This window comes from Labeo rohita, chromosome 14, assembly GCF_022985175.1.
Source record: "Labeo rohita strain BAU-BD-2019 chromosome 14, IGBB_LRoh.1.0, whole genome shotgun sequence".
NCBI lineage: Eukaryota > Metazoa > Chordata > Actinopteri > Cypriniformes > Cyprinidae > Labeo > Labeo rohita.
In genome coordinates, this window is record NC_066882.1 from 31,593,710 (window position 1) to 31,612,976 (window position 19,267).

The 19,267-nt window shown below is 38.9% G+C and overlaps 1 protein-coding gene across 1 annotated transcript in view; it reads left to right on the top strand.

Moving 5' to 3' along the window:
- abcb7 (ATP-binding cassette, sub-family B (MDR/TAP), member 7) overlaps positions 1–15,055 on the top strand; it is a 67,764-nt gene extending 52,709 nt beyond the window's left edge. The window contains 1 exon segment of the mRNA XM_051128162.1: positions 14,307–15,055. Coding sequence (XP_050984119.1) covers positions 14,307–14,522 — 216 coding nt within the window. The 3' untranslated portion in view covers positions 14,523–15,055.
- Positions 15,056–19,267: the final 4,212 nt, after the last annotated feature.

The following is a 19,267-nucleotide window of genomic DNA, read 5'->3' on the forward strand; positions in this document are numbered from 1 at the left end:
CGTATATTTATTTAATGCTCACTTTTTAAATATAACAGTATTATAACACTTTATTTTAGTATTTTTTTAATTAAGTAAATAATGTGTGTACCTGTATCCCTGAGTATAAATGTCCGCTTCTTTTAAATGTGATTTGTTTGTATGTATGCAGTCCAAAGTGAGGAAAACACAATATATGTTCATCTCAGGGCTCGAAATTGCGACCGCTTTGGTCGCATATGCTCCTGGAATTTAATCTGCGCGACCTCAAAATATATTTGGGAGCATTTGTGCGAGTACGGGTAATTGTTGTTATGCAACATGTTTTAATTTCTTTACAAAACTTTTGCTAAATATTGCACAGTATGCTGTGAGCTGATACAGTGAGCCGTTCTGTCCAAAATACATAAGTAATTAAACTTCATCTTTACATTCTTAACTTTAATAAAGATTTTAGATATTAGCCGTCAATCACTCACACTGTGCTCCTTTGGATATAAACCCGGTCTTCAATTCCCGTGCTATATTCAAATTTAACGGAGTTCACCTCAACGAGAGCAGCAAATATGTGCTGCATGTTATTCATTATCAGCTAATTTCAAGATCAAAGACCGCAAAAGGAGAGAGTGCGGCCTCAGTCGGATTCCTGAAGAGGTACTCATCCGCAGGGATGCTTGTTGCATTAGCACTGTCATTTCTGACTAACATGCCATATAGCCTTTAAAACACTCAAATCACGCGTTTGTTATTTTAATATTTTGGGGCATATGTGGTTTTAACAACCAGATGCATTTACACTTTTTACCACATTTACCAGTTTCGTCCGGAATGCGGCCCAGACCACCTCCTTAAGTGGTTTGAGTGATCGGATTTAAATGCGTCTCGAATGCGTTTCGGAGGGCATTTCTGGTCTTTTCATGGTCTGATAGCTATCTGATCTGAGAAAACACATGAAGTAAACAGGCCCATAAAGTAGGCCTATCGTGCTACAGCGAACATTCTATCAGTTGCAGTTCCGGTGCCTCCGTCTCATGCGACATACATTTACACCAAATGTTTACATTTAAAGCGTGCGCACCCAATAAATAAATAAATACAAACTTATGACGCAAACATATGAAATTATAATCTAATTTTAATCAGAAACTGCTCATCATATGCAGCATCTTTGTGTGGATTGTTTAAAAATGCAGTGGTCTCTCATTTAAATGGCTACAGAGAGTTTGACCTGTAATTGAGAAAATAAACATCTTGTTCATGTACTCTTATATTCTTTCTTGTCCCTTGCTTAAGGCAAATGTATTTTTTAAAAAAAAGGCTTTCAAAATCAGCCCATTTGTTTGTAAAGCATCAGCAATCAGAATCGGCCTATAATAAATATCAGTGCATTACTAAAAAGAAGTGTGTGGCAAAGAATTCAGGATCAGGTTCGACTGGTGAAGCTTTTAATCATCAGGATGTTGCTGGCCGTTCCTCTCAATTGGCAGTTGTGGTGCTCCTTAATATTCATTGGGTGCTCCTAAATTTTATTTTTTGAAGTTAGGAGCACCAGTGCTACCAAGTCAAAATTTTCGAGCCCTGCATCTGATGTGTCAATACGTGGGCAGTGATGAAAGTCAAAACAGATTGATTTATGAAAGTGGGACTGACATTTATTAGGGTTTGCAGGACTATTTAGTTTTACTTGTGTACTAGTTGTATGATCAACGTATGGCATTGCAGCTTAGACGGTGCGGGCGAGAAACAAAAGCTCACATATCTCCATTGAAATATTCATGCAGCTTGTGTTGTCATGAACGTTGCAAAACAACAGTCATCCGCCACTCACTTATTGTGTCTGTCAGCCTGTGGGCGACATTCACTTTGGGTGGTTTGCGAGAATCTGGGTTGACTTGGTTGTTTCAGGTTATTATAAACAGAGAATGACATGCGTTTACACTGGGATGCAGTTTGTGAACAAGCAGTGTTTCTTCTGCCATCACCATGAACTGTTCGCCCCACACCCAATGCGTTGACCAGTGAATGCCGTCGACAAGTCAACCTGACCACTAGTACCCCTGGATCCATCGAGTTGAATGATTCAATGACAAAGGCATATCATACACACTCCTCTTTGTTGCTACCTAGCAACCTCGTAAAATGGTCTTTCTGTAATGCTGTTTGTACCGCTTTTCACATGGCAGTCAAAGCAGCGCATGACACTTGTGTTGAAGGCCTAATGTGAGTCATGTAAAAGAGACCTATAGGGAAACATTAGCATCCTTCTGTAGTGTTTGGCCCTGAGGTTCAAATGTTTTTGCGATAGTGTGCTCATTATTGTATTGCTACATGGAAATAAAAGTGTGATCAGTGTAGTTTCAGATGTGTATGGAGTTCGTAGATGGGATAAAAGCATTAATTTGAACATTTCTTCTATGTTTCTTTCATTGCAATGATGAAGAAAGCTCTCTTGCTGCTGTCCTTGTACGTTGTTCTACTATTGAGATCCAGTCTTTTGGTAAAAGGGAGCTTGTGAAACGATGACTGTATTCTCCAGTTGCCCTTGAAATGGGTTTGGAGTTTGTCAGTGACATACTGCATTATCTCTTAGGTCTTTTTGGATCAACGTCATTGCATTCATGAGAAAAGGACCACACTTGAGTTTGTTGCTGCAGGTCTCCTAACTGTCTGTGTTCCAGTTTGCACAGTAGTAACTGGTTATAGGTAATCAGTTTCCAGAAGTTAAGTACTTTATAAGTAACATTTTATTACATTCAAAAATGATTTAAAATACTTGTGAATAAAATGAAACATTTACAAAAATTAAAAAAGACAATAAACATATTTTAGTTCCCCTCACTCAGTCAAATTTAAACTGCATACAGAACAAGAATAAAAAAAAAAAATGTGAATAGAAACTTGGCTGCACGGGGCGCTTCTGCTGCACAGACGGGTGGCAGCCGCGCGGCGCTTCCGCTGCTTGCCGTGTCCTGGAGCGAGCGTTACCTCAAAGGCCGAAATGACGCCACACTTTACACGGAACGGGAGCAGGAACTATTCTTTCATCCTCCATTAACGCTAACATTAGCGGCGTGTCCTTATGCTAGTATTTCCTGTCACGGAGTTCAGAGATAAAAAGACTGCAATCTAGCGGTCAGGATATACGCTCAAAACTGTCATGAATCTTGTATGATTTTTTTTTTTTTTTTCGATATTCCATTTTTTTTTTAAATCGATACAGTATTGCCAAACAAAATATCGCGATACACACGTGTATGGATATTTTCTTACACCCCTACTTTCAGACTGTTTATGTGACTTTGATTCAGAAATATTACTGGTCTAATTGGTTACCACACATTGATATTATTTGTAATTGCGAAATTGACTGTTCGCAAATCTAGAAACTCTCTCCTGTATTCTGCAGTCATATTTGAGTCAGTGACTGAAGAAGGTCCTAAACCCCATCACTGAGGAAAACATTTTTAATCCATGTAATCAAATAATCATTTTTAAACCATGTAATCAAATTTTTAAACCATGTAATCAACCATGCAATCCACCCTTCTGAATTTCGGGACAAAAACACCACTCAATCAATTAGACCATGTACGAGACAGATACTTATGTAACTTACTAAACACTACTGATGTTTATCTGTAACACGGTCTTCATCATATCCACTGACCTTCATAATTATTGTTTCTGTATTTATTCTAATTTTAACATGCACATTGTAAAGTAAATAAAAGAAAAGGGTAAACGTATACTAGAAATACAAGTTTATCGCAATCACAATTTATGATATTGCAGCAAAAATATAATGACCACACTCCTTCATTAGTTATAGAAATATTAACACATTTAAACATCAGCATGATTCATGACTTCTCAAGTAATCATTCAAGTAAACGGTCTATAAATTGAAAATGAAAAAATGAATTAAACCTAATAAATCCAAAGAAAACTCTGTTGAATGTTCAGAATTTAAATTGAGAAGTAATCAAAATCAATAAAAGTACTTGTATTATTATAATAAACAGAATATTGGACATTTATACATACAATTATAAGGCTGTCATCACCTACGACAAGAATAACAAAGTCATTTGTGCACAATGCTGGGTTCGGATTGCAAATTACATGACAGAAATTGGGGTTAATTATGTAATGTCATTTTGAGTACTTTTGAATTACATATAGATTAAACCCATTTGCTAAATTTGTCAAAAGATGATATTGTAGTTCCCTTTCAGTCAGTTACTTCGAAGTTCGAAGTTCTGCCACTTGGAGTCGTGAAAAAAATGTTGAGGAAAATTTGCATGGCTGGCCACGCCCCGTGTGTATAAATAGGCCAGTGTGGCATTTGTTCAGTCGTTCTGTACTTCGGAACGATGCAGCATCTCTCCGAGAAGCAGCACTTCATTCACCTCTCTTCATTCACAGGCAGTGGTCTCTCCCTTCTTCACACACAGATAAGTGTAGTGAGATTACCTCTGGGTGCTTCAACAGCGATCTTTAAGAGCAAGTTCCTCTAAAAGAGCTTTCATGGTTGGAATGTGTATTGTACCCCATGCCTTTCTATCAGTGTCCTTCTGGTTGTGGCTTCTACATCTTGCCATCTGATTGGCATGATTGCAGTGTTCATTGAAGCAGCCTTCATGGATGGTTCATGTCGTTCCTGTGAGGATATGGCCGTAGGCCCGTTGTGCTCACGACTCAGCTGCTTACCACCCTGGTTCTTTTACTTCCGGGTACGAGGCCTCAGTGAAATGCATTGAGGGAGAGCAAGAGGGTGTCACAATAGTAGTTTTTCCCACAAACCTCTTATTACTCCCACAGGGCGTGTCTTCTGGTAGTTGCCGGATTTCTTACCAGTTACCAGTTTAATTTCTCATTCGGGGTTCAAGAGCTATCAATTGCAGAACCAGAGAGCAGGTTGGATCCATCAGAAGCAGCTGACTCAGCTGGAGCTAAACCCTTGGGTGCTTTTTTTGTAGTCTGAGGCTGACACTGAGATGGCGGCTGTGCTTACCCAGGCAGCTGAAAGCTTTGGGCTTGAGTGGACTCCTCCACCTTGCCCCAAGCGATCTCAGCTGGATGATTGGTTCTTGGGGTCTGAGCACATCAATCAACCTCGCTTCTCTCCAGTTCCATTCATCCTGGAAGTGCATGATGAAATCTGATGGAATCGTGGAAGGCACTTTTTTCTGCCAGAACACAGTACACCGGCTACTCCGTTCTCACCACCCTCAGTCGTGGTGGAGGTGCTCCTCGAGACTCCCATTCAGGGCATGCGAGTTCACCTCATGGTGAGAGCTTACGCTGCCTCTGGGCAAGCTGTGACCAGGTGCTCGTTGGTGGTCCCAACCCAGAGATGATGTAGGAGCTATGCTCGAATGCTGAGAAAGTGAACTTTCTTAATGCCCCCATCTCCTAGGTTGGTTTCTTTGGTGCCGCTGCCAAAGATTTTGCCCAGAATTTCTCAACAGTTGAGAAGCAGATGGAGGCCGTTAGGTCCAGAATGGGGATGCTGAGAAACTTCTCTTTCTCAACACTCCCACTTCCCTAGGTTGGTCTCTTTGGTGCCACTGTCAAAGATTTTGCCTAGCAATTCTTAAGCAGTAGACAGAGGCCATTAAACACATCCTGCCTCATTGTGGGTCGAGTTTTACCCCTGGACCCCCGAAGCAGCAACCTCCACCTGCTCGTTGCTGTGGATGACCACCCCCGCAACAGCCTGGACCAGCAGTTAAGCCCAAACAGCAGCAATCCACCACAAGCTCATTATCAGGCTACTAAGAACCCTCGGAAGTCTTCAAAGCAGACGTGAGATGAGCGACTCAGGAAAGAGGGACTTTCTGACCAGCCCAGTTCCACCGCCGACAGGGGGACAGGAGGTGGATGCTGCATTACTTTTGCTGTTTACCACTTGGCAGACAGCCACCAAACAGTCAGTTTCCTTTTTCCGTATCATACACGGATACACACGGCATTCGTGGCCCTCATTGTCACAACAGCCCGGTGCTGAATTTAAGCAATTAAATTCAGCAAATTTAAAGTTTATGTGGCCGCTATAGCAGCAAACCATGAGACTTTGGGTTGCAGATCGGTGAGAAATCTATTAAATTCCTAGAAGGTGCGTGGAGGTCAGACTCTTTGTCTTATCCCCTTTTTGCATCTCTTCGCTTCTGGTCTTACAAAGAGATATATTTGAGCCTCTCCAGTCAGTTGAGCTTAATGTCCTCTCTATGAAGCTGGCCAACCATCCTCTCCTTCAGCGAAACGTGTCTAGAATTCGAGCTGGCAGACTCTCACATTCTCCTGAGACCCTGACCTGGATATGTGCTCAAGGTTCCCACTACTCTCTTTAGGAACCAAGTGGTGACCCTGCAAACTATCCCTCCTGACGTGGGAGACCCAGACCTGTCTCTGTTGTGTCCGGTGCATGCCTGTGCATCTATTTGGAGCGCACAAAGAATTTCAGACCGTCTGATCAGCTCTTTGTCTGCTTTATAGAACAGCAAAAGGAGAAAGCTGTCTCCAAACAGAGTATCTCCAACTGTGGATGCGATTCTCTTGGCTTATCAGGCCAGAGGCTTACCGTGCCCCCTAGGAGTGAGAGCTCACTTGACCAAGGGCATTGCTGCTTCATCAGCTTTGTCAAATGATGCCTCACTAGCAGACACTTGTAGAGTTGTGGGCTGGACTATATCTAATAAATTTGCAAGATTCTATAATCTACGAATGGAACTCATTAAGAACATCAACATCCATGGTACTAATACCTGAATTCAGATGCTTGAACAGGTGTAGAGCTTGCATTTAGCACCTTTCCTCTGTCTGAGCTGATGTTAGGGGCTTTCACACTAGAGGAACCTTTCACAGTTCCTAGAGCTACTGGCACAAGTACACTGTAAAAAATAAAAAACACAATTTGTTGTTAAAATAATTTGTTACCCTGCTGCCTTAAAATTTTAAGTTCAGTCAACCAAAATAAGTTTATTCAACTTGAAATGTTAAGTTGTACTAAGTAACAACTTAGATATTTGTGTTTGCTGAACTTAACAGATGGGTAAGTAACCCAGCTGCCTTAAAATTTTAAGTTGATTCAACTCAAATATTTAAGTTGTCACTTAGTATAATTTAACATTTCAAGTTGAATAAACTTTTTTTGAGTTGGCCAGGTTACAAATTATTTTAAGTTGACTCAACAATTTTTTTTTATTTTTATTTTTTTTTATGCAGTGTACACGCTTTTTGGCATGTTCACACCACAGGAACTAGAAAGTGTTTTAGTTCTGAGAACTCTATTTCTCTAAATTAGCTCTACTTCAGAGTAGTGTAAATGCTGTGAATAAAGACGTCACTACCGGCTGCTTCAGAGTTCCTGCTGCCAATGTGAATGCAACCAGGAAAGTGCCCAGAAGGGGTAATGGTGAAAAGCCCTGTTGGAAACTCAGAAGCGAAGACCAGGAGACTCTTGGGTATCTTCAGCAGAGTTCTTTATTGAGAACGCGCTGCGTGGTGCTGCAGTCATCAAAAGTCTAACTAAGGCAATGATACAATGTATTTTATAGACCTTAGTAGGTGGGACTTAGTGATGTTGACACAGTACTCAGAGGTGACATCCTTTGATCAGATCAAGAACAGAGGATGTAGGACGTTACCCTTCCCCCAACTGTAACACCTCAGCAGACCTATCCAAATAATCATAATGACATCACCAAATGGTTTGAGCAACATAGTTGCAGGAACTAAGACTCTATCAACATCACAGAGATAAGTCACAAGAACTAAAACTATGTAAACCGATGCTATTATGTTTACATTAAATGCCCAATACAGTGTAGATCACCTTAGATTTTTTTATATGATGTTATGTCAGGATGTGGGATCCTTAAATTTGTATTCCCACAGCCTCTAATGTGTGCTTTTTGAGTCGACTTTTAGTTCCTTCTTATAGACCCTGGTCTACTCCGCAGGGTTCGTACGGTCATGGAAAAACCTGGAAAAGTCGTGGAATTTTAAAAAGCGATTTCCAGGCCGGGAAAAGCTTTGGGAAAATAAATAAACCCAGAAAGTTTTGGAAAAGTCATGGAGATTTATTCCACAAATCTCTGTATAATGGAATTGTTTAATTAGGTCCTGAATTGTGGTGCAGGATTGTGCCTATGGTGCTCGTTGGTCCAAAGTGCGCACGTCAAAATCCAACTTGTGAGAACCAACTTGAGTTTGGTACTGAACAAGCGCAGTAGAACTCTGCACGGATGGGCTGTCCGGCAGATTATCAGAATTACTGGCCAGAGTCCGACTGGAGCACGTGTCTTTTACTCTTCTCTCTTCCAATGCACAGCTGCTGTTGTGGACATTAAATAGCCTAGTTCAGTTTTGTTTTTAATAGCAAAGTGGTTATATTTATTTTCGTTTCTTTATTAAGTTCATTTTATAAATATGTTTGGAACTTTTTTTTGTTTGTTTGTTAAATTTCAAGTTATGTTTTAATGTAGCCTAACGACCAAGGGGCAGACAGTTATTTGTTAATGACAGTGAGTTATGTTTGATCAATTTAGCCTTATAAAAACTAAAATAAAATCTATATATAAAATACTTAAAAAGCATATTGCAATGATTAAACGTTTAACCTAGACAAATATGTGCTGTTTAGGTGCGTATCCAGTCTTTTTTGGTACAGAGTGGAAGCTAAAGCGCGCTTTACAGGATGAGGCGCCAGCGCGATCACTTGCATTTTTTTCTTATAACAGTGGAAACAACCGTTATTTTTTGCTCATAAAGGTAAGAGTAATACATCATTCGGGACTGTTACGGGTCTACTTTTATTTGTGTGCACTCACAATATCAGCATACGTTGTGCTGTTTTTAGAAAACAGGATGCGCGTTCTGCCATCTTGGCCTTGAGCAGAAGCGCTTCACAAAAATGAGGGGATATTCTATTTCCTCTGGCCCCGACACATTCATCATTGTATTTACTTGCTGGGGTTTTGCGACAAGCTTTTTCTTCCAGCATTCGCTGCTGCTGGCGGGATATGAAACACCGTCAGAGCCGCTCTTGACAGTGACGGTAGTCTTCATGACCATAATAATTGATGGATATCTAAAATATAAAAATAAGGAGGAAGCCCAAAACAATCCCGCAGGCTGAAATGCAAGGCACAGCTTGTTGCGTTTCAGCAGCAATACTAGCCTACACATAAAATGACATTAAAAAGACCATCCTAGCAAGTATTTTCATAAGCACTGTTGGGTTTTTCTTAAGTGAATGTAAAGAGTTGCAAAGGAGAAACGTTTCCAAAATGAAATTCAGGTGTTTAACACAGTTAAATAAATGATAATATTCAGTGATGTGATATGTTCTCTGAGGGAAGTTGCAGCTTGTGCTTATTACTAAAACATGAAAGCAGAAAATAGCATTATTTTTGATATCATATACTAGGATAATTTGAACACTTTTTTTCTTCTTGTAAAATAATGAAACATTAGGTCATGAATTTTGTCTCAGAAGTCATGGAAATTTACTGGTAAAAAGGTGTACAAACCCTGACTCCATCTCCATCAGTCAAGCACTTTCACACAGCTGAGTTCTGCAGAGGAACTCACTGCAGAACCCATCATTTGTTAGTGTCTCCCATACTGAGTTAGTGCTCCAAATGTTGTGACTCCCTATGGCGGACGCAAATGTGCATCTTCCACAGCTCAGTTCCTCTCATAGACTGTAAAACATATGGACGTAGTGTCCGTGACGTCACCCGTAGGTTTCTGAAGAGCATTTTTGAAGCTCTTAGTGGGCGGGTATCGGCCGTTGCCATCTTGGAATCGCGTCACTGCACGTCACACCCAGATAATCGAAAATGGGCAAAGAGGCAGATGGTGCCCGCCTAGCACGACGGTGGTGACAGCAGCGGCAATCCACTCAAGTGGTCACGCCCTAAATTATGCAAAACTTTAAGGCTTAATATAATTTAAATGGACGAGTTATAAAAAAAAAATCACCCCTCTCACAGTTGACATAAAGAGCAAAATTTGCTATATAGACCAAAACTACTTTTTGTACCAGGCTGTAGACATATTTTTTTCTGCTGGGCATTTTAACATGGGGATCTATGGCATTGACCCCCTTTTGGGGCCAGTCTCTAGCGGCCAGTTGATGAATTGCAATTTTAAGTCACTTCCATGTTGGTTTCAATAGAGAGAGCGGGAGGTTGCCGCTTGGTTCCTCTTAACGACTCAGTGTTTCTCTGGACAGAGCACTGCTCTGTTACCAGGTCCTGTGCTTGGTTGTTGCCTCTCTTTGGGAGCTCACCACAGAAACCTTCACTATGTGGTACTTCCTTTAGGGTGCATATCCTTTCGGGTAGGATTTGGCCTCCATAGTGTTCTTTTATCATTGGAGGAAGTGAACACTTTCCAGCAACCAGGTCTACAGGCCGTTGAGTATTTTTGAGGAAAGGCTTCCGACTAAGATGACCTCTACCATTTTTTGGGTACTCTCCCAGATGGAGAGGAATAAGGTCATACTGCCTGGGCGTTGGAAGGCTACGAGGAGAGGTGCATTTGTTTGTTACACGCTGGTCTTGTCATCTGTGCCACTGTAGCCTCCTAACACAGTTCAGTCAGTTGTGTCTCTTTAGGAACCCCTAGTGTCGAAACGTCAAAACAAAGTGACCGACTGAAGGGGAATGTCTCGGACACATATGGTAACCCTCATTCCCTGTTGGAGGGAACTGAGATGAGGCAAGGGAACTGGGGCGTGGCTAGCTATGCAAATTTAGCTCAGCAATTTTATTGGCCTGCTTTCAATGATATCTGAGGTGTCTGGGCTCCCAAGTGCGACCCCTAGTGTCAAAACTTTGACCTCTCCATTCACTCCATCTAATTACCAGTACGTAAGGCAAGGCAGGCAAGGCAAGTTTATTTATATAGCACATTTCATACACAAAGGTAATTCAAAGTGCTTTACATAAAAGGAAGTAGAATAATCATAAAAACAATAATAAAAACAATAATCACAAAAAAGGAAGTAGAACAGTCATAAAAACAGTGATCACAACAATAAAACAAAAAATGTAAAATGTAAAAACTGATTGATATAATGATTTAAAAATGATTTAAACAATAAACAATACAGTTAAGTTCAAAAAATGATAGCTGCTTGTGTTTCCAGCTTTTAAACTAACAGACAAGATTCACTGGCCAACTCCGTAAAAAGTCATTCGATGCATATTCAAGTCATGTTTACAACATTTGTTTAAATTGAATCTTTATACCACTGTTACTGTTGAAAGTTAACTTGGTACTGAATTGCCAGCACATTTAGCATCCTTTTTAGTGCATCTTCCTTTAAACTGTAGTAGAAACATGCAACTTGATGTGTGCTTCTGATGCTAGCTTTGTGCGCTCGTAGCATACAAGCATCTTTAGCTGTGAGAGAGCAAAGGGCAGAGTGCGGGGGCTGGGCAGGTAGATTTTTAGCTCATTAACAGTGGAAATATCTTTTGCCCAGCACTCAGCAACACCTTTGTTTGTCTCCCATGTGTGGAGACCTTTTCAATCTGGATGCGGGGGGGGGGGTGGAGCACGTGATGCAGCTGCAGCCAGAAAAAAAAAAAAAAAACGCTTTAAACGAACATCATGTTCTTAGGTCCGAAGAAACAGACACAAATATTGTTGCAGTATCAAAAATGGGTCATAATTACACCGATCCAAGCTGTCAGTGGCACAGCTGCTAAAAATACTAGCGGTGTTTGAGTCTCGCTTGGCAAAAGTGGCGTCGTAATTGATGCAAGTAACTAGCAAACAGCCGGGAGACTCGTTGACTTGTCATTGTGCAAGCTCATTTCATACTTAGCTTTGTTGCTGGCAGTCTTTTAAGAGGCAGTGCTGCATGTACGCCCACACCGCTGCATCCCTGCTCTAAGTCTCAGCTCTCTTTAGACCTTTCTCAAACATTACACTGTCTCTCTGTCAGTGCCCCTTCAAGGCCCTAAATCTCTTGTTTTGCCCAGTTCTTCCAATTTGGATGCAGCTGCACAGTTGGCCTGACTGCAGGCAGCGTTATGCTGCTGAATATCAAGGCACCAATAAAAGAAACCAAGCTTAAATGCTGAATAACACCCTCTGGCCTCCTGAAACAATCCCAAGGCAAAGCCTGTATGAACGCTCTGTTTTTTTTCTCTTGTGTGTGTTTATCAGAACATAGCTGTGCATCGGTGCTGTTCTCACACGACGACCCTGGTGGAAAAATAGATGATTGTTGTTAACCTTGCATGCTCTTAACGAGCCTCGTTGAAAGTTAAATGATTATTCTGGGTTCAAAACATGTTAAGCTGCATCTATGACATCCGTGACATGCTGCTGATTACCTGACGGAGCTCTCTATTTGTAAAAACTAAGATATTTTTCATTTATAGTGTGCCACAGATTCTTTTATTGCATTACATTCAATACAGACTGCAGGTTTGATGCTTAATTTTTCCCAAGGAGCACATGTTCTTAATTGTAAACATTTAGGAGTGCATCATGAACAATTAAAGTGTATCAAATAATTTGTTTTTCCTAAATAAAGGGATGGAATGAGAAAACAGCACAGGATGTTTTCAAATATTTCTGCCTAAGGTTGTATTTATTCAATAATTATTAAATTATATTTTAAACATTTTAATTTAATGCTAGATAACAGTTTGTGTGATCGAAATGGCAATAATAAAAAAAGAAAAAAAAAGAAAAAATTATGTTCTGCATAATGCATGACTTTTAATTATAAACAAGCTTGAATTACAGTTACTTGATTTCCTTGTTTATGCTTTACTCTTTTCAGCTGCTCATTCAAACAGTTGAGAGAAATTAAATATGCACTTTTACAACCATCTACAGCATATTACAATACAAACTCCTTAAAACAAACATTAACGTAATTCATAAGCGGTCACTTGATGTTAATGATGGACAGTATTTGTTATTTATAATCTATATTGAAACAACAAGCCTGTGGAACACTCAACAGTGACTTTTTTTTTTTTTTTTTTTTTTTTTTTTTGCAACATGCAGCACCCACATTTTAATAAATCATAACCTTATGAAGTGTAATAATCACATTAAGCCATATCATGATTCCGGTTTCCCAGCCTCAAATTTAGGACCTCTGAAAAAAGGTATTAAAGACTTTGTTACAGCTTTTACGACATGTTAGACTTTTTATGCCATTAAATTAACTTTAAATTTTATGACATTTCCTTAACAAAATAAATATCTTAATAGAAAAAAAAATGTTTTAATGAGTAATATTGTTTCAAATCAAGAAACAGGTTTGTGTTGCCTGATAATATTAATAATAATGTAATTTTTTTTTGTATCTTACGTTTTAGAAATACACATTTTGATAGTAGCTTGAGTTAGGATGATTTATGAGTAGATTTATATTCATTATCAAAATCAGTAATGTCTGTAAGAATTGTATCAGCCTCATTTTTATATGGTGAAATTAGATTATTCTCACTGTTTTTTTTTTTTGTTTTTTTTTATTAACCATTGCTCTTTCATAGTATCATCCATAGATCATGATAATAACAGTTAAAACCACAAATATAGCACATCAATACCATGGTAAACAATAGTCTAAATACTACATTTAGTATAAATGCATAAACGCTACAGCTTAATCACAAAATACTGTAATTATGTTCCATTGCTCCTCCTTCAGTACATTTAATACATGTCTACATTAATAATATAATTAAATCTTACACAAATATACCCACATTTCTGACACAATACCACTGTGCTCCTACAGTAAATCTATGGTAAATGATGGCGATTTGTGGATGAAAAGGCCTTCTGACTGTATGGTTGTGCACAGTGTTTCTACTGTTTGTCAGCGCCATTTCATCTGACTCTAAACATAGTCATTTGTGTTCTTCCCTGAATTCAAGCGCTTCAGACTGGCGCTGTTTAGTGACCGAGACTCATCAGTGAGTGAACGCTTCTGCTCTCGTAAGTTCATGCTGTGTTGCCGTTTGAACTTTGATCCGAGCAAATAAAGTCCAAATGGTGCGTTTCAAATGACCAGCGCTCGCATTTGCCGCATAAACATTATATCGAACTTTTATCAAACTTGTTATTGTTTATCGCGGAAATTCATATTGTGTGCTAATTATCATTATCGATTTATCGCCCAGCCCTACTTCTGTCACGTTCCCTGTATGTCACAACCAATTGAACTTGTGTTTGCAAACTAAGGGGTGATTAAATTTTGTGGCGATTGAGAGCGTGCCCAAATCTACCTGCCTTTTCTCACTCAACTCTCACTGTTTCTTCTTGTCTACGTGACGCAGGGGAAGGTGGCCGAACGCGGCAGCCATCAGGCTCTGCTGAACACGCCGGGCAGTCTGTACGCCGACCTGTGGAACACGCAAAACAGCAGAACCGTGGGTAACGGCGGCAAGCCCGAGCCCGTTCCCGAGCGCGTGTCGCAGAAAGAGGAGGAACGCAAGAAACTGCAGGAGGAGATCCTGAACAGCGTGAAGGGCTGCGGGAACTGCTCGTGCTGAGGCTCTCGTTCTCTCGTCCTCTCTTCATGCCCAGACCTGCTTCAGCCTTTCACGTGAGCATCTGGATGTCCGCCGGACTGTGATTACAGCGAGGGCTCAAAGCTGACGGGTGTCCTTCCTCTTTGTGATTTTTTTTTTTTTTTTTTTTTTTTTTTTTTCCCCCCATAACCTCAAGGGCCAATGCCATGCCTTTACTTTCACGTGCTATCAAGGTGATTTGAACCTGTTTTAAAAGATTTGTCCGTGTCATCTGGAACTCTTGTAAGTTGTTTTTATTATGGGTGTGTACATATTACTAATGCAATATTTTCTAGATGTGCTGCGAAGCACATTGTATAGAGCGCACATATCATTGAATAGATATTTTGTCTGTTGAATTATGTTAGATACGCCAGGACCATTTTGGAGATTTTCTGTGAACGTTGGCACCATCTTATATTTAACCAACATTAATTTATACCAAATCTGAATGAAATGTCATTGCAAGTACATTTAACAACTTGTTTAATAAACTTGTTTCTTCGAGTGTCTGAGAGCATGCGTTTCTTTCAGCCAGACCTATTTGGTTTAATAAAAAAATAATACGAAACATAATTTAAAATGGACTGATGAAGCATTCATTGTGTTGTTCGGGGCTTCACATGTTCCAGGTCACAGAATGTCCATGAAATCATTCAAAAGCTGTCAGTCATCATTTGAGCAGATATTTATCAAGAGCCTGAATGTATAGAGGGGTGTCTGAAAGATGTTGTACATGTGTATCACTTCATAACATTCATTCATTGTGAGATGAATAAGGGGTGTTGGGTGAATAAATGGGTCAATGACGTGACTCATGCTTTTGTCTGAAAAATTACATTAAAATGCATTTCATACGTAAAATAACTTGAATAGGCCTCTGCTATAATGAACATTTTATGGAAAATATTTGACTATATATATGCTACTAGCAGTTTTTGTTTTTTAAATCGGAAGTGTCAAGGTGGTGTGGATTGTAACGAAGAAAAGCAGCTCTTATTAAAAGTCTGAAATTCTTGAGGAAATAGTTATAATCTTTCTTGGTTTCTTTTAGGAAAAAGTACTGATGCAGTTTTGTTTTGAAGTCTTTTGAGAGTAAATGCAGGCAAAGTGGGACAATGCAGCTTAATCATCTTTGTGTGAATTACCAAAAAATGAATGAAATATGGTATTGACATGACATGGTCATTGGCCTACGGGGTGACAGCAAAAATGAAGGGGGAAAAACCTGTCATACCATAGGACATTACATCACACTAAAGGACAGAAATGGTATTTATTAAAGTGTTTCCATTTAATTTTGATCATGTCAGAGGAGAAAGCGTTTGATTTTGATTCAAACAATATCAACGTGTTTTTTTTTTTTTGTTTTTTTTTGTTTTTCAAAATCATTTTCATCAACAAAATTCAGTCTCTTAGGCAATCAGTATGTTATTGAAACTATTCTAGCCCCCGCAGCTAAATATGATTGATATTCAAACTATATTCATCAAGATGTGAATACATTTTTTAAACTATATGGCTACTCTTTTTAAGGCATCATTTTGATTCTGTTTAATTTCATGGTTCTCTTAGGATCTCCTCCCTGCTGGTGAATATTTGTTAATTTTCTGTCTATATTTCCTTGTCTTTTCTCTTCCACTAATTTCCGTCCATCAGTTCTTTCTGTTTCAGAAACAAAGTATCACATTTTATACTTATTTTCATGACACTTTATAACAGTTTCTGCAAAAACTGTAGTTTAATTAATGTAATTATTGCATTTAAGAACACTGAAAATGATCAGAAAAGAATGAGAAGGAGTTAAACAAATCTTATTTAATTATTTAAAATGCTTCTTAAAGAGACCTTGTCCTCTGGTGTGACATCTTTCACATTGTCACATCGGAGGATGTTTCAGCCTTTTGTGTCAATTAACGATCTTGCTATTCCGAGTTAACCTGTCATTAGCGGTTTGTGAGACACATTTGCATAATTTTACATGATTGTGTAGTTTAAAATACAGTTTTTAATGTAAATATATATTTTAGGGGTGTCACACCGAAGGACAACAAAACGTAACACTTTTGTTGTGGTTCCAAAAAGCTGAAATATTTGAACAATTCTGAGACAAAAATTGACCATGTGCACATGTCACAGGGGCTTCAGTAACATGATCATGAATAGGGTTCTTCAGCTAATTAGAGTTTTCTCTGGAATTGGCCGATTTAAAATCTGGAAATGGTGTCACACCAGAGGACATGGTTTTCAGAAACAAAATGTACCAAGTTCCTACGCTTTCAGAAATACATTGGATGAAAAAAAAAAAGATTGCCATTTACTAAAATAGATGCTAATTATGTCGAAGGCATTTATTAACTATTTTATGCTTTTCTTTTTAATTTGTAGAAGCTGTCATTTACTGAACCATGCTTGAGACAGTCACACCATTGGACAATTTTGACATTTGGCTTAAAAATGTAAACAATCAAATAACACTGCACCTCTTATAACAACATGTCCATGTAGAACAAAGAAATGTTTAATGATTTACTGCGTTTTAAATAACAGTATTAATTATATTCATTTTTATCTTGTGGGACAATGAAAATGCCATGTCACGTCAACTTTTTTTTTTTTTTTTTTTCAATATTAGACTAACTAGGGATTCAGATTTTCCTGTTATTCATCTTTTTCTTTGCACAATGGAAACTGTCCCAGTTCGCCAGCAGTCTATTGATATGATGTATTATTGGTAAACAGGTTAAGTTAAATTTTCTTGTTGGCTAGTTTTATTTTTGTTCTGCTGCACTCAATACTGTAATAAAGCATGATTTTCAAAGTCCAGTGACAGAAAACAAAGACAGTAAAGGGAAAAGGAAGAGTATAAAGAAAGAAGATGTGTTATTGTCATCTGGTTTACTAATAAAAATACTTAAAAGAACTAGATCTCCCAGTTAACCAGTAATGGAAAATTGTCATTTTGGATTTAATAGGCCTATTTGACAATTGTGTACATGCATTCAAATAATGTTGTGTACATACATAAAATAATGATGTGTGCATGCTTGAGTATTTGAAGCGTTAGAAAAACATTTGATTTGGTTACACCAGCTGATGGTTCTGATCTAGATCTTTATACATTTTTGATTTTCATTCTCTTGACATCTTTGACTCAAAGCACAATAAAAACACAATTACAAATAATTGTATTTTAAGCTCGAGTGTCTTTGTGGCAGTTTATTAGGCTTGATGCATTGATATGATCTGGTCTAATGATTGACTGTGCTAATATGAGCTGCGATTGGAAGGCTGATGCCGTGCGTAGGTGCGATGCTGCATTATATTACAGCAGATGCTCTGTGTTCAATCAGAGTGACCTGCTGGAATCCATATGTTTACATAGTGAAGATGCACTCGAGAAAAAAACTGCACTTCATATAGAAAAAGTATTATAATAAAGACTGACGATTGTGACATGATAAACATCAGATATAAATAGCATTCTTAAGTGCACACAAACATTGGCAAGAGTTGTTGGAAATGATCATTATATCATATTGTGATTACAGGCCATATTTTCTAGTTGTTGTTCTGATTCGAGTTAATTACGTAAGCGTCTTTCACAGAGTTCTTTCTTAAATGCACAAGGGCCTGTTAGATGAACCGAACTCTGGAGCCATTTGCTCTGAACATTGGCACAGGCACATTCACTTGTTTTTCACAAATGGAATCTGCAGGTTTTCCATTGTGGCGTCTCCGGGCGCATAAAAGCCTGATGAGGCCCCCCTCTCAGCTTTTGTGCGAGGAGCACAAATAACACGTCCCGCTTTACGTCTGTTCAAGCTGTTCCCATTAATGTCCTCGCATCCCGCGTCTGAAAAACCTGCCGAGCTACACCCGGACGTATAGCGCCAGACAAACGATCTGCATATTCAGATTTAGATCGCATATCGTTGGTAAATTTCAGCATTAGCGCCGGAGATTTTCTGACATTCTGGGATCGCTCGAGTGCGTTCTTTGAGTTCCACTTAGACGTCTTAGCCTGGGCGAGCTTTTATGTTGTTTGAAAGGAAATAAGAGGCTCTCAGCATCTACAAGTGCCTTAACTAGAGCGGCCTTCCTCAAATCCTGCCTGCACTCAGCTGGGGTTTTGGGGACGTGACCAAGGCTAAAACTAATGTGCTTCGGCATCGCAGTCATTTCTGACGTTTCTTTAAAAACAAGAAAAACGCTCTGCTTTTACATTCCCGTTGTTCAGGGCATTGCAAAAGCCTGCTTTAGAGGATATTGTTGCTTATTATAATCAGGTGCTATTCATATATCCAGCGGTATTTTATATATATATATATATATCCTATGCATGAAATTTCCTGTTACCTTGCAGAGTAGCCATGATTATTGTTGAAATAGGAACCATTATAGGACTCAAACCAACACAAGATTTAAAACTGGCAGTTTCCGGTAGCCATTGACTTCCATAGTGAAAAAAAAAACCTTTGGAAGTCGATGGCTACCGGAAACTGTTTGCTTACCAACTTTCTTCAAAATATCTTCTTTTACAGTAGTTCAACAGAAGAATGAAACTCATGCAGGTTTGGAACAACGTGAGGGTGAATTAATGATGACTGAGTTTTCGTTTTTGAGTAAATTATCCCTTTAATAACCCCTTTAAGGCATTTGCAGTTACATGCATCATGTCAGAAACATTATATAAAAAGTAGATGAAAAAGGTGATCTAAATAAAA